General features: G+C 39.0%; 3 protein-coding genes across 10 annotated transcripts in view; 2 read left to right on the top strand and 1 right to left on the bottom strand.

Moving 5' to 3' along the window:
* Positions 1-15901, bottom strand: part of LOC135432478 (guanine nucleotide exchange factor DBS) — a 46311-nt gene that overhangs the window by 13035 nt on the left and 17375 nt on the right. For all 8 annotated transcript variants that reach the window (XM_064688203.1, XM_064688202.1, XM_064688204.1 and 5 more), the window contains exon 10: positions 13947-14117. In XM_064688203.1, the coding sequence (XP_064544273.1) occupies positions 13947-14117 (171 nt within the window). The remainder of the gene's footprint in view (positions 1-13946; positions 14118-15901) is intronic.
* On the top strand, positions 1970-6397 carry Ir41a (Ionotropic receptor 41a). Its single transcript, XM_064688024.1, is given in 9 exon segments — positions 1970-2023; positions 3996-4062; positions 4119-4363; positions 4428-4584; positions 4657-4904; positions 4958-5093; positions 5144-5763; positions 5824-5932; positions 5991-6397. Coding segments are annotated over 9 exon segments (2043 nt in total).
* On the top strand, positions 7966-8650 carry LOC135432161 (kunitz-like toxin PcKuz2). Its single transcript, XM_064687680.1, has 3 exons — positions 7966-8121; positions 8178-8335; positions 8399-8650. The coding sequence occupies exons 1-3, from the start codon at positions 8034-8036 to the stop codon at positions 8399-8401; spliced, it is 249 nt and encodes an 82-aa protein (XP_064543750.1). The 5' UTR covers positions 7966-8033; the 3' UTR covers positions 8402-8650.

Raw genomic sequence — 15901 nt, 5'->3', positions numbered from 1 at the left:
TCATAGTTATGCAAATCACGGAGATGTCGTCTCTGGCACTTGTTAACTTTACTTTGCTCTTAATGCGACTCGACTCGATTTTGTTTTGGACTGCGGTGCGCGACGCTGTTGCGGCTTCGAAAGATCGGCTCAAACTGTTTTGCGGACGGCTTGATTGGTGACGGCGAGCCAGCTCGGTTAGTGCGGGTTGCATGCAACGTGTTGCGTGCGGTTCGAATCGAACAAAATCAGCGTACGAAATCTTTTTTAAGACGCCAGCCTCAACCATTACCACAGTTCCCCCCGCCAGCTTGCTCTGGTTGCAACTGATGCATCTGCACACATCTCGGGCATTGACCACAACTTGCTCTCAGAACAAGAAATCTATTTATACACATTCCCACATATATAGCTATGTGTGTGTGTGTAAAAACTTACATGGCAGATTTGCCAAACTGTCTTTGAATAGCGGCAAAACGAGGCAAAGGATTGCCCTGCCAAAAAGTTGGTGGCATATTTTATAGCTGTTATTTAACATTAAAAATGTTTATATTTAATTTTTAGCCAATTTGTATCTAGCATATAGCATATCATATAAGATCATGTCATATAATAATATCGCAATATATATATTTAAATGATTGGCGAACTTCAAAATTAGTTTGACTTGAGACTGAAATGATTGATCCTGACTAGCGTAACGGAATCTTGTTTATATAATAATAAAGTTATGTGCTGCCATAAGCATAATCGGCTGTTTTTGAATTTGTGTAAACATTCATACGTGAATATATAAGTATCCACATATGAAAAGTGGATGTAGTAGATAGTCTGACGTGGTGGCCATGGATATGATTGCAAACTGGCAACCAATAAAGAGCTTAATTTGTACGTTCGTGCTGATCCGTTTATGGATGAGAGCATGCAATAGTTGGACTTGTATTTGTTGTCTTGGGCAGCTAGTTGGGCGTCACCGGCATTGGAGGCGATCGCTTGTGAAATTACGTGAAACGGAAGCTAGGCGCCCACAAAAGGATTACGCATGAGTCGAAGCTGCCGGCAGCAGTCCAAATATTACAACTATCCGACCCAAACAGTCAACCATGGCCAAAAACGGGGGGTTCAATGGAAAGTGAAACGCGGCTGAGATCGGTGCAGCAAGAAATTTTTGACTTTTCATTCATTAAATTAAACAAAACGAAAAAGGCAAGAAAAGAAAAGAAAAGCAAAACAAAACCAAGCACAACCAGAGAAATGATCTCATAACAAATAAGTATTGTATATAAAGAAAATGTAATTCCATTAAACTGAAGCTGTGGAGCTCGCAACTCGCAGCTCGCATCGTAAAATTAATTTATGATTTCATCGCCGGCGCAGCGGGCATTCATGGCCCAAAACAGACCCGATTCGGCCGACTCACCGTTGACATTTAAGCCCAACAACGGCGAAAGGAAAGCCCAAACCGATGAAAGTGAAAAACCTAATGCGGCGTGCAGCTTTGAGCTCGCAATTAATCTCAACTGTGCCATAACGATGTAATGTATGTTCAGTATGTACTTTATGTACATCCTCATAAGCATGCAGCAGGGCTGCTTTATCTCGCTCTATCGAAATATATGTACAACTAAGTTAATCTTGCAAACATAATATATGTATTATATTCGGTGGACATTTCAGCAAGACAATGTTGCAATTCATTTATCGTCCACATGCATCATGTGAATGTCCTTGAATGACAATCCCAACACCTCTATTCCATTGAAAACCTATCTAGCGACAGGAATTATAACCAATTATTTTTTGAGAATAAGAAGAATGAATATTCCTATCCTCGTATTATTCTTTGTCAATGTTTTTCTCATAACATGGCAAATTTTTAAAGCCCTTTATAAGGTTAGTTAAAGTCACAAATAAGCGAGTCTTTACCTTGATAAGCTGTCTGTTCGATTGCTAGAGCTGACATTGGTATTACCAAATCGGGCTAAATTCCATGGTGACCATCGTTCTTTTGTTTATTGTTATTTATGTGATTGTTTTCATAATTGTTGGTTTCGTCTGCTGTTCAATGAGCAAAACACTTAACCATATATGCACTCTGTATATGTACATACAATCAGACACTGAGTTTATATTGTAATCCCATAATATACTTTTAAAATATAGTTGTGATACGATTGCGTAACATTGTGTTTGTTCTGGTCAGCTTTAATTAATTTTGTATACCCTTGCATTATAATTTTGTCTCGAAATGTGTAACACAGGAGACATCTTCCGACCCCATAAAGTATATATATTCTTGATCAGTATCAATAGCCGAGGCAAAACCGTATGAGCATTATGAAAGGGTTTCGTCTGCAAGGGTATTAAATCTTCGACTTGCCGAAGATGCCCTTCTGTATCGTTTTTGACTGTGAACAACTTGGCCTCAATCGAATGGTGGCGAAGAGAAAAGAGCCAAATAATATGTTCAAGCAAAGTAAGAAAATTGTGTCAATTTCTGTTTGACCAAAATATTGTTGCTACTAAGCTAAGAAAAGTCAGCGAAAAATAAGCTGTACAATAGAAGAGCAATAGTCTTTTGCTTTGAAGAGCTAAATAAAAACTTTTATCATTTGTCACCTTTTATATCATTCATTTAAAATTTGTTTTCTTTCAAATTTTTAATATGCTACAAATAATAGAATACAATTAATACAAAAGTAGAATTATCTAAAAATTATTCAACTGGAATTTGAGCTAATCAAAAATGAAGTTCAATTAGCGTGAACAAATACTGAAATTAAGTTTCTATATTATTCTATATCGTCAAGACTCAATTGTTTTTGCTATGCAAAAGTCAAGCAAGTTTTTCGAGGAGAGCTTTACCCAAAATTCACAGTCTGATTCCGACACGGATTGCAGGCGGGTCAGCATAAGCTTAGCAAGTCTTAGAAAGTGGAAGAGAGTGACCCGAGTGAAGCCGAACCGAAGTCCAGAGCAGACTTTAAAGTCGTTTTCCCTTCGATAATATACTTTCTGACTTATGTGCGCGCATACTTACACGTGTTTGTATTTTTGTGCCTCAGTATTACCGCATTTAATTTCTCATTTAAAATCAATTAAAGTTTCTTTCTTTTCAACAACTTTCAAATCTGTGTTCGTCTTTCTATGTGCTTTTTTTATTTTTATTAATTTCCTCATTGTCTGCGAAAACGCTTCAGTTTCGCCTTAGCCGCGGCAAACTCAAGCTCTGCAATCGTCCTAAGCTATCAAGATCTGTAATTATGTTCGTATTTAGTATTTAATAAGACAGCAGTCAACAAATAAATACAGGGGAAGACCATTGCATTGCGAAAAGCGAAATAAAACATGGTAAATTATTTTAATAACTTTCATTGATTCTTTAAAATCATTATGGCACGTAATGCCTTTATGCCTTTATGAATAACCCATTTTTGAAATAAACTTATCTGACTTTTGCCAAGAAAAGGAAACAATCTTTTAATGCAGAACGAGAAGAAGAAGGCAGCTTCTTTGTTATGAAACATTGATTATTTATTACTCAAAGGTTATGAAAGTTGTCAGAGGAATCGTTTTTGAAAGCCCAAGATAAGTTGCTTATTACAATTAGTCTTGATGGGAATTGATGGGAATTTTTTTAATTGATTTTTAGAATTGAAATGCAATGTGCAACTATTTTAGGATATTCCCCAATGGCATGTTGAGAAACACTTATCCAGCCTTTTAAAATGTGCTGAACGTGAAGAAACGTGACGTTATATATTGGACAGCTTAGAAACAATTAAGTTCTTTTTTTTTGCCTGCATGTTTGTTTTACTAACCGAAATAAATTGCTTGGACTAAAATGGTTTCCTCTTACGTTGCGCTTAGACAACAGTTTAGAATCGAATTGGCCAATTGCCTAATTTGTGTGCATGAACAAACAGATTACCAATAAGTTTGTCTGCCAATAATTACCCTCAATGGCAATTGACTGCCAAACGAGTCAATTCCATCCAGTTGTCCCAGAGCTATAGACACCGTCAGACCCATTTGGGATGTTACCCGCCGACAAGACCTGGTCGCTTCTTTTGAACATCATCAGTAAGTGTATTACGCACGCCTGTGTAACTCGAGCTGAGCAGGTTGTTTGTGTTCAGTTCAGAGATATTTGCATGGCAGTACGATTTGTGTTCTGTGGCACGATTAGTACGAGTTTCAACCCCAGGACCTAGCTGCCGAGTACTCTAGCTTTATAGACATCAACATTGCCACTCTGGCTGGCAGCTTTGAGGACAATGTGGTCGATGCAGCAACCAAAAGGCAGCAGCTAAAGGAGCGAGACTTGGTCTATGATGATTTGCTGCTCAAGCTCACATTATCCATTGAAATATCACACTGTGAGGTAGGAACTTTGTCAAAGTCGCATTGGAATCATTTACTCCACAAGAGTTGTTTCTATTTGACAGAGTTTCCTTGTCTTTGGTGAACACATACCCCGCTTTGTGGCCGCCTTCACACAGGCAGCCATGTATTCTATTTGGCGCTCGTTGCACAACAAATTCGTATTTGCCCATGTGGCACAGGATTTGGAGGAGGCATGCTGTCGAGACTTCTTTTTCCAGGGTAATTGACTCGAGACAGGACTGATATAAGTCCTAATAATAAGTATAATGGGAATAAGTCCAATATTTTCAGACCAGCCCAACATACTTTTTGTGGTGCGCAGTTATGCGAATGCGACTGACTTTGAGCTGAAAACCAACAAGTATGTGGGACCCAGATCGGAACGACCGGATCAGCTGGAGCTGCTGGATCGTTACGATGCGATGGAGAAGCGATTTCAGCATAACGTCTCGCTATTTCCCGACAAATTGAGAGACCTGCAGGGACGTGAACTGATCATCAATGGCTTTGACTACAGGCCCTACACGGTCATCAAATATGTAAGTATACTGACAGGCGACAGTGTTGAACTAATGGACTTTCGATTGTGCAGGGCAGCCAGAGCAATGCGCGCGATATTGGAGTGCCCGACGACTCGGAACTATCTAGAGTGTACATCGATGGAACAGAGACGCGTGTAGTTCTCAGCTTTTGCGCCCAATTCAATTGTACGGTGCATATAGACACATGTAAGTACCACGCCCACTCAGGGTCCTAGTCTAATATATTTTGTACCTAGCTGACGCCGACGACTGGGGCACCATCTACCCGAACATGACGGGAGACGGGTCTTTGGGCATGATTATCGGGCATAAGGCCGACATTTGCATTGGCGCAATGTACTCGTGGTACGACGATTACACCTACTTGGACTTATCCATGTATCTAGCGCGCTCTGGCGTAACATGTCTAGTGCCTGCGCCACTGCGTCTGGCCAGCTGGTATTTGCCCCTGCAGCCGTTTCAGGGTACACTCTGGGCCGCCGTACTGTTTTGCTTGGGCATCGAGACGCTGGGCCTGGTGCTGGCGCACAGGAGAGAGCAGGATCTGTACGCTTCCACAGATCCAAAGGACGGCTGGTGGCACAGCGCGAAGTTTGGACTGGTCACCACCTTCAAGCTGTTCATATCGCAGTCGGGCAACAGTAATGCGCGCTCCGTAACAGTGCGCGTGCTGCTCTTCGCTTGCTTTCTCAACGACATCATCATTACGAGCATCTACGGAGGCGGTCTGGCCAGCATATTGACCATACCTAGCCTAGGGGAGCCCGCCGACACGATGCAGCGTATGCGTAACCAAAAACTCCAATGGGCAGGCAACTCAGAAGCGTGGGTATCATCGATTCGTGGCTCTGATGATGTAAATATCAACTCTGCAAATTAACCTCATGAACCCCAAATAGCTGTTGATCCTTTCCAGCCGCTAGTTCACGAGCTCCTGAGCAACTTTCACATCTACACCGATGACCAATTACTCGACTTGGCGCAGCGGGAGCGCATGGGATTCACCGTGGAGCGTCTGCCTTTCGGTATGCAGCTGCTTCCTCTTTTTCACACACATTCACATGCCAACTGTCCTTTCCTTAGGTCACTTTGCCATTGGCGATTACCTGACCGGGCAGGCCATTGAGCGCATGGTTATTATGCAGGAGGATCTCTACTATCAGTACACTGTGGCTTTCGTGCCACGTCTGTGGCCGCTGCTCGAGCGTTTCAATGAGCTGGTCTATCGTTGGCATTCGTCCGGGTTCGACAAGTACTGGGAGTACCGTGTGGTGGCCGACAATCTCAATGTCCAGATACAGCAGCAGGTGGAGAGCACCATGTTAGGCGGCGGTCAGGAGGACATAAACATTGAGCCGGTCACACTGGCCATGTCCAACTTTGCGGGAATTTTGTTGGTTTGGGTCTTGGGCGTCACCGTGGCTTTAATGGCATTCGTAGCCGAATTGATGGCAACCAAGTTCAAAAGACAGCGAATCATGAGGTTCTAACGAATGTATCCGAGCAGCCCAAAACCGCATCTATTGCGAAACCCTTTTGCGCAATCTTTTGCAAGAGATTTCACTTTATGTAGCTCAACACAGGTATATCATGAGGCACCGCTGATCTAAGACAGTGTCAAGCGGCGCAATGGTTTATTTTATGGTAGTTTCACTGAGCGACGCGCCATATTCAAAAGGCCGACGCGCGACGATCTTCAGAGATGTTGCCGACCAGATGTTGCGGTAGACCCAGCGACATGCGGAAGTCTCGTGAAAGTTCTCAGACTCTGGCGATTTATGCACTCAAAAAACTATAATATATTTCTTTTACTTCACCGAGCTTTAATGGCATAGATGAGGTACGTGTTTGCAAATAAAGCGAGATGGGCTAACTTCGGCATGCCGAAGATTTAATACCCTTGCAGACGAAACCTTTTCTATCTAAGAAGCACAGGGTAAATAGTTAATGCCGAGCATGGTTAAGATATCTTGATAAACAAAAAAGTTTTCCATGCAAGAACCTACTTTTCAACCGATCGTTCCTATGCCAGCTATATGACAGTTATCCGAGGCAAATAAAATTTTGCATAAATGTCGGAAACATAGTGAAACTTATAAATTGCGTTTGGTCAAGATATCTTAAAAGACAGAAAAGATTTCCATACAAGAACCTACTTTTTGACCGATCGTTCCTATGGCAGCTATATGATATGGTGATCCGATCCAGCCGGTTCCAACATATGTATTCAATATCGATTCGGCTGTTGTTACTGATCAAGAATATATATACTTTATGGGGTCGGAGATGTCTCCTTCTATGCGTTGCACATTTCGAGACAAAATTCTGATACTCTCTGTAAGAGTAGAAAAAGTGACTAGATACAGATTATTGCCTGCGTATCTGGCAGATACGTTTTAGTCACACCACACAGGTGCAATGAACTCTTGGCCTCCTCAGCATACCACCATGGTAGAAGTAGGCAGCTCGGATTCGCCAGTAGCCTCTCGACGGGTGTGAAATTTCGGCAAGGCCTGACTTGGCTTGAGTGCCCGGCTGCCCGGTCGCCCGGTGGCCTGCATGTTCATGACCATGTCATTGTTGTGAAGTGACGACGTGTGTTGGAAATTCTCGGCTGGAGAGGCGTGCACGAAACATCGGAGACTGAGGGACTAATTGGCTGTGCATTTGGCTTTCGGCTCTTGGCTGACTTGATCTTGATTGGCATTCACAACGTGTTGCAGTTTATGGTTTGTTTGTTGTTTTGCTCTTTTGTTTTTAGAAATTTGTCGAAAGATTTGAATTCGGATTTGCACTTGGAGCTGCCGCCACTTATAGTGAAAGTGAAATGCACTTGCATATTCATTAAAACAGTAGTCAATACATTTATCGAATAAAGCTGGAAAACATTCGTTTTATTTATTAACATCAATTCTTGGGGTTACTAAATTAACCAGCTGCGTGTGCAAGTTTATCTGTGACCAGACAAACCTCTCCTCAAGCACTTTAAAATGTGACTCATTGTTAAACATTTGCCGATATTAGACTTGGCACTCACCTATAAAAGGCAGGTGGTTCTCCTTAGACCCATCAGTACATGGAATTGTGTTATTTAGCAATCGTCTAAACAAATAAATAAAATCAAAAATGTTACGTATCTGCTTCTTCGTACTGATGATGTTGCTGCTTTCGGACGCCCTTGGCTGGACCATGGATGAAATAGTAAACCATATAGGTAAGCGTGTGTTAATAATTAATAGCCAGGACCCCAGTGATCCCCATCCCTTACAGCCTTTTGCAGTCAACTTCCCGCATACGGACGCTGCAGTAACCACATGCGGATGTGGTACTACAGCCGTCAGCACAGGTCCTGCAGACCCTTTGACTACTCCACCTGCGGCGGCAACACGAATCGCTTCTTTACGAAGGCCGAGTGCGAGCAACATTGTGTATGTATTCGTGGTCGTTGAGTTCAATGAACAAGAATATCACACAAATCTATTTAATTTCAGTAACTATTCAAATTCGAAGGACACTGCCCGAGCCTGACCTTAGCCGAGTTCCACGTCATTTACATCTAAGCAATTGGGTTATTATTATATTTAAATGTAATATATGCACTCATCATATACTATGTATGCATATTGGCGAATTCACTTCATTTAAATCAAAAAAAAAAAAAAAACAAGAGTGCTTTATGCAAGATACCTTGCATATAGTTCCCCAAATTAATTGTTATTTAAAATTAAAGTCAGTTAAAACAAGTTTTTTACAGATTTAAATATAAATATAAATATAAATATAAATATAAATATAAATATAAATATAAATATAAATATAAATATAAATATAAATATAAATATAAATATAAATATAAATATAAATATAAATATAAATATAAATATAAATATAAATATAAATATAAATATAAATATAAATATAAATATAAATATAAATATAAATATAAATATAAATATAAATATAAATATAAATATAAATATAAATATAAATATAAATATAAATATAAATATAAATATAAATATAAATATAAATATAAATATAAATATAAATATAAATATAAATATAAATATAAATATAAATATAAATATAAATATAAATATAAATATAAATAAAAATAAAAATATAATAAAATATTCTGTCTGGATCAGATCATTTGCACGAAACCATTATACCCCTTGTTGCCCATTTGCAATGGGTATAGTGCATAAAAAGTACATTAAGAGCTGAGAAAATGTGACAAGTGGGTTGACTGGGCGACGACGGGCCCTCACAAGTTCAGTGCGCTGTATGCAAATGTGTTTTTTTCACAATAATTAATAATAGTAAGTAGAAGGCAATAGTGCAACACCCATTGAAAGGGGCGCATTGTGTGACAGAGCTACTTTCCGAGCTCGACTGCGGGCAGGCCGAGACGGCGAAAAGGCCCTCGCATTGCAGCCACATTTGGAAGCCCGTAGATTCCGTGCCACAAGTTCGCGGCTTGCCACCGGCTGTTGCCTGCTGCCTGCTGCACTTACTTAACCTTACGTGCGTTGCTTTGACAATGCTAGCAATAAAAATATTTCACTTTGCACAACGCGACGCGACGCGACGCGGCGACACATTCAATTGGCGTCGTCTCATAATTGTTTAATATCTCGCATATTGTGTATGCGTGCATGGATGGATGTGTAAACAAATGTGAAAGTGAAAGAGCGCGCATAGCTTATGCACGGGCCTAATAAACAGACGATTAATTATTTAATTATGGAAAAGCTTCGATTGCAACAATCACAGTAAGAGACGCAAAGGCAACTGGGAAGCCAGCCGAAAGAAGGGAGATACCCCTCCATGCCGCATCATTCTCCCATTTTCGGCCAAGACAGCCGTGTTCATCTCCTCGTTGAGCGACATGCCGCATTATTGCATTCGATTTAAACTGATAAAAAACAGAAAACAATTAGAAACTGATTGCACGTAAAGACTTTCGATTGTTTGCTTGACTAATCGACAGGCCAAAGAGGTTGCTTAATGGCCACCTGTGCAGGTGAAATCGCAGCAGCCTCCTCGCCACAATACACATGGAGCAAAAACCTGGCCCCATATGCCAAAATGTTTTGCAAACACCCGTGAATATATGTTGAAGCTAATGGTATACTACTTGCAAATGCCTTTCTTACCCACATGTTGATCGCAGTGCATTAAGGCCTACCAAATACTCTCATGCCTCACAAACAAAGCTGCAAGAACGGGTCGCTGGAGCAACACGAATACTCTGTGTTAAAAAACCTAAACAGTGTCAGTGAAAAATTGGAGACAATAGCTCGACTTGGACATCAATCATGTCGACAGCTGCTGCAGATCGCAGTTGCCACAGGCCGCCGTCTGTCAGTCTAATTCATATGGCAAAAACTGCATTTTAGCAGAAAGCAAAAACTTGCCTGCAACCTTTACACATTTCGTCGCAACATGAGCCACGCATTAAAGCAGCACTTCTTCTCTGATATATATGGACAAAAGAGTTCCCCAAGCACCCGTCTATTCAAATCTGAAAGATTTAATGCTCTTCTGTTCAGGTATTGCACGAACCTATTTCAAATAACAAGCGACGACAAGCTTGACCCAAAGCCCATCGTCCCACTTTTTGTGAATGAGGGTTGGTTAGGGATAAAAAGACTTTAGTTTATGGTTCGTTAAAAAATAGATCTAAAAAAATATGTTAATATTCGAAAATGCAAATTCACAGCACAAAATATTGGTTTCAATCAAATTCCTTGAGTCGTTTATGGAATCATAATATTGGATTTAACATAAGGCAACTTATTTCAAGCAGTGTTTAAAATTTCTTTAAACAATTTCAAATCTTTTTGAATTAGAATTAAAATCGTTTCACTTAAATACTTAATTCTTTTCATCAATTAAGTACTTTAAAATATATAAAACTGCTATTTGAAGCGTCATAGCTCAATGAAATTTATGAAAATTCCTGTAATACCATCCGCTAGAACGGAATTCTTTTAACATTTCGGTGTGAATGTAATAATAAAGCGATTTCATAAGTGAGAATGTATATACTGAGAAAAATTAAATAAAATTAACTATATTTCATAGCCTTCATTCAAAGAATTAGAATGCTTTCATTTAACTTTAACTAAACGAGAAAGAACGGACGTGTTCAGCACGCAAAAGATTATATACTCTTTTAGAGATATATAAGGAGACTAGAGAAGCAATTGCTGAGGTTAGTAAAGATATCTTGACAAACACAACATTTCTCCATACAAAATCTCATTTTTTAACGGCTTTTCGTATGGAGTTATATGTTATAGCAGTCTAATCTTAAAAATGTTGATAACTCCTTTGAAATTTCACAAACTATTTTAAGAGTAATCTTTAAAGCATATGAACAATTTGTTAAAACGAACATTTGTGTTTAATTTTCAAATTGTTACTTAAATTAAATTTCTACATCGAGAAGCACTCAATGCAACTTTATTCCAATTGTTGTTTAAGGGTTTCTCAAAGAAAAAGAGCACATTTTTTTATAATAGGAGTTAATCTACATCTCCTTCAGTAGAGCTAGAGCTAGAGAGATCAAAATTCGCAATGATTATTATTATTAATGATTATTGATCAGTAGACTGACCGGAGAGTATTTTACCTACGCCCAGTAAGAGGGAGAGGGTATGAATATATATATCTTTTGGTCTCCATTTGTATTGCTGAATAAGAAATCTGTAAGCGAATCACAGAACAGCAGGGCATTGGCCATTTATGGCCAGGCTTCTGAATGCCAAGTGAAAAGTGATCAGAGGAAATTGAAGGCAACGGGAATGCGCAGAGTTAACAGTAATTCGAACGAGATACTTAGAAAATGCTTTGCATTTATGAAAATTACTTTGTATACTGTTTTTATTTTCAATGCGCGATTGCAAATTTCTTTTTCCTGGATCTCTCGCTGCCCAGCGGAAATATTTAATATGCCATTGTAACCTTTTGTGCAGCCCGTCACAAGTGCAGTTAAAACCGAATGAACAGAAAAACTTTATTCTATGATCATGGCCGAGCGCATTAAACAGACTTTCCGCATATATTGACTATCTTTTCCGCGCTGTCTGCAACTCATACACTTCAGTGGTTCGATCGAGTAGTCCAATTAAATCAGAAGTGGACGTGAAATCAGTGCAGATAGAAAGTGATCACGGGGAATACTTAATGCAAACTCTAATCAATATATAACAGAAACTAGCATCCGTCAGTGGAGATAAGTTAATCTACTACTTACTAGAAACTTAGTACTCTTCGTAATCTTTACGCTCCGAGGGGAAACACTTTTGCTAATCATTTAAGGTAACTATTTTAAAGCAGACCTAATGGTAAACGACACTCGGCATTCATCTCAATTATGCGCTGTCTGCACAAATTTGGCTCGGACCTGGCGCACAGAAGGTAATTATAAAATTTCGGAACCATTTGGAGCTCATACGACTTTTGATGGGCCCCTTGTGGATAGTTAGCGCAGCTTGCCCCGAGCTGTGGGTCGGCGTTGTCTCCGTGGTAATCTACGATTTGTGCGGCCAGCAAAAGTGAAACTTGCGGTTGGCATTTGTCTTATCACATGCCAGGTAAACCGTCTCGGCTTTGTCTTGCCGTGGGCTTTTGTTGGGCTGGTTTATGGCGTCGGTGCAACAATTGGCCCCAGCCGCGGGCCTGAATCTTTTGTACAGATAATAAGAGCATCGTGTGAATTTTGCACAATGAACTTGAAATTTGTACAACAAATCAAAAGGCAACAAGTAAGAGTGCTCTAGTCGGGCGTGCTTGGCTTTTAAATGCCCTACATTCACTGAAATACCCATTTGTGCTCACATATGCAGGTATAATCCCGCCGATTTAGTCTTTCCTCTGGGTTACATTAATGAAAACCCTTTTTCGAATGCCCCTTATCTTCTTTCTTATATAAATAGTTTTAAGCCTTGCACCAATTTTGAATATACCCTTTATTTTTGAATTGTTAATGGGTAAGCGGCGCAAAAAGAAAACTTTAAGGCGGTTCATTGTTTAATTAGGAATCTTTTGCTTTTCGCGCGCATTTTAAATGCAAATAAAAACGCATCGCATATTCAGTGGTTCGGTGGTTAATAAGCCACTGTTGCATCGCTTATCTTCAAGTCTCAGCTGCTTTTTTTTATATGCTTTACCCACAAAAAAGTCACCCTACTCCCTGTACAAGAGCCTAATTGAGTTGTGCATTTGTATGTACCTCAAACTACTAAAATATATTTCTTGATCTGATTCATAATAGAAAAAAGGTGCGTAAAGCGCAAGTATTTTATTATGAAATCTCCTATTAATTCAATAGGTTTGTAGATCAAAATATTTAAATCAACTACAAGCCGCTACCAATATGTAGACTCCTTTTGGTTCACGAATAAGTATATAGGTATATGTACATATATATATATATCATAATCTTCGTTTGCATTTAGTTCAATACTAGTTCTTGCTTGGTCAATTACTAAGTATATACATAATTTAGTCAAGATATTGTTAACAACAACAAAGTTCTTCACACAAGGAACTTAATTTGCGACTGATGTAAAAATGTTAAAATATTTGTGCCTATATGTAAAGAGCATAAAGAAACTTAAAGATGCCAAACTTGTTGATTAAGGACTCATTTTAAATTTCATTATATCTCAGATTCGAATCTGTCTAGGTTAAAATTGGACAAAAACAAGATATATATAGAACATATATATATATATATATATATATATGACTTATTTGTATTATTATTTTTAAAATGTTAAATGAAATTAAAATATAATACTTAGATTACCTTGAAAAGGGCTAAACAAAACGCTCAACTTAAAAATCATTTTAAAAGTTTACAACAAAAAAAAATTATTTTCTTTGAAAAGACAAAAGAAAAGTTTACGTCTGTGGCAGAGTGTTATTAAAGTGGGCGGACTCGTCACGCAATAAATGGAAAGAGGCGACTGATCATAGCATACAAAAAAAGAATACTTTTCTCGACAACTGTAGATGCACACTTACCTTATTTGGTTTACGGCGCAGCAAATGGGGCGCACCACCTGGTGGCTGCAGCGGCACGGCCGGTTCTGGGGTTACCTGCTGCACTGGACGCGGTGGTTTCAGCGCCAGCTTCTTGAGGCTCGCAATGCGCTTGTCGCACATCAAAGAGACATCATCAATGCGCTGCAGAACCTGCAAAATACAAAGTTTAAGATTATTAACAAATTTAACTCCAACAGATACGACTTCTATATGTGCTTGCAGGCAAGTATTGCCTTTGAGCGAGATCAGTTTGTTTTTCTCCAAATTTTAGACATCGGGGCAAACAATTTATACATATAGATGTAGGTTAAGAGTTTAATGCTGCTTTGCATCAAAGTTTTTTATTAGTTTCTGTTTTAATGTACTCAATATTTCGTGCGACTAAGCCACATTTCGAAAGTCGCATGATCTACATACAGCCTATCAAAGAAATGATCAACTTATTGACCGAACATGGAACTTTAAGCCGACTATTGTCATTCACTCAAATACACATTTATGCCATAAAAACTGTTTTGTTCCTAACGAGCAGATTTTCTGATATTCTTCAACGACTTTACTCTCAATTTTAGACAGCTCGTATTGTTCGCGTTGAGCGACATGAACTGAGTCAAGTTCTTAGAGAGACGATTGCAAAGAGAAAGTGTAAAGCTGTGCAACGAGAAGAAGAGATATTGATATTTTGTAGAAGAAGGGCCATCTTCAGGGTGTCAACCGTACGGTAAAAGTCTAAGGCATTACGTAATAGTAAAACAATAGGCGAGGATGTTTTCTGTTTAGGCATAATTTACAAACGTAGAAACTCCTTTAATGTAAACTAAAATTGAATTAACCTGAAAAATAATACACATCAACTTCCCCAACTCGTATGGTATAATTAAATATGCCTCAAGATTTTATGCAAAATGACAAGGTGTGTTTTAATGCAGGAAAATTTTGCGGTACTCTCATGTGATTTCTGCTGGCAAAAAATAAAAGAGCAGGAAAGAAAAGAGTATTTCGCCCAGTTGAGACCCTTTGCAGTGGACACCGAAAACGCAGTAGTTTCTCTAAAGATGTCTCTATCCCTTGTATAGCGGCCGAGTCAACCCAACAATGTACTCCAAGAGAACCTACCTCCTAAATTTAGTATCTGTTGATCATATAGTACCCGAGATATGCTCAAGAAACCCAATCCTAAAATCGATATTTGTCGATTCCGTGTAATTGGAATGTGCTAAGGATCATTTGAAATAAACATGATCGCCGGCCAAAAGGAGAGTCTACGTTCCGAAGTCTAACATCTATAGTCTGAAATCGAAGCACGTAAATAGCGCAATCGTCACATTAAGATTAAGATCGCATCACGAAGATGCTTTCTTCTGCATTTAACATATAGCAAAAACACCACAAAACCCATTTTATCACCACATTTTCAGTGGGTTGAGGCTATTAAAATATCGAATTGCTTAAGTAATTTTTCTAATTATTTAAAAAATTATTATTTTTAGTTTCCGATAAAATGCTAACGATTTTTGGAGGTACTCTTGAAATATATAAATATAACAAAAAGAAATCTTTCATATAAAATAGGATTCGATTGGAATTTGAAATATGATTCAAGTTAAATTCTGATCGCTAGCGAATTTAAGTTAATCGTAGTTTATTTATCCTTGGGTCTTATCAATAGAAGGTGGCTGAAGACCTTCACAAAGACGGGGATCAGCTATTCGTTTATAAGTGTAAGCGAATTGTTTTCGAAAGGCTTTGGGATGTGCAGGCTGCTTGCCTAGCCGCATGCTCGATACATCTATCGATGGCTGCCAATTGCATAAGTGAATTGCGCCTGGAGGGCAACAGGCATTTGGCGAGGTCATGACCTATGACATTTTACATAATCGTCGCCGACAGTTCAATTGCCACTTTCTCTTTCGTTTCCGACGCGTCGAAGTCTG

The sequence above is a fragment of the Drosophila montana genome, unplaced genomic scaffold (assembly GCF_035044405.1).
Source record: "Drosophila montana isolate Dmon_TW-CO22-7 unplaced genomic scaffold, ASM3504440v1 contig_3200_1, whole genome shotgun sequence".
NCBI classification, from domain to species: Eukaryota; Metazoa; Arthropoda; class Insecta; order Diptera; family Drosophilidae; genus Drosophila; species Drosophila montana.
The sequence above is the reverse complement of the archived record's forward strand: the minus strand, read 5'-3'. Positions and strand labels throughout refer to the sequence as shown.

Coding starts and splice junctions, on each gene's coding strand:
- LOC135432161 (XM_064687680.1), top strand. CDS start 8,034: ATGTTACGTATCTGCTTCTTCGTACTGATGATGTTGCTGCTTTCGGAC. Junction 8,122..8,177: donor TGAAATAGTAAACCATATAG/GTAAGCGTGTGT, acceptor CATCCCTTACAG/CCTTTTGCAGTCAACTTCCC.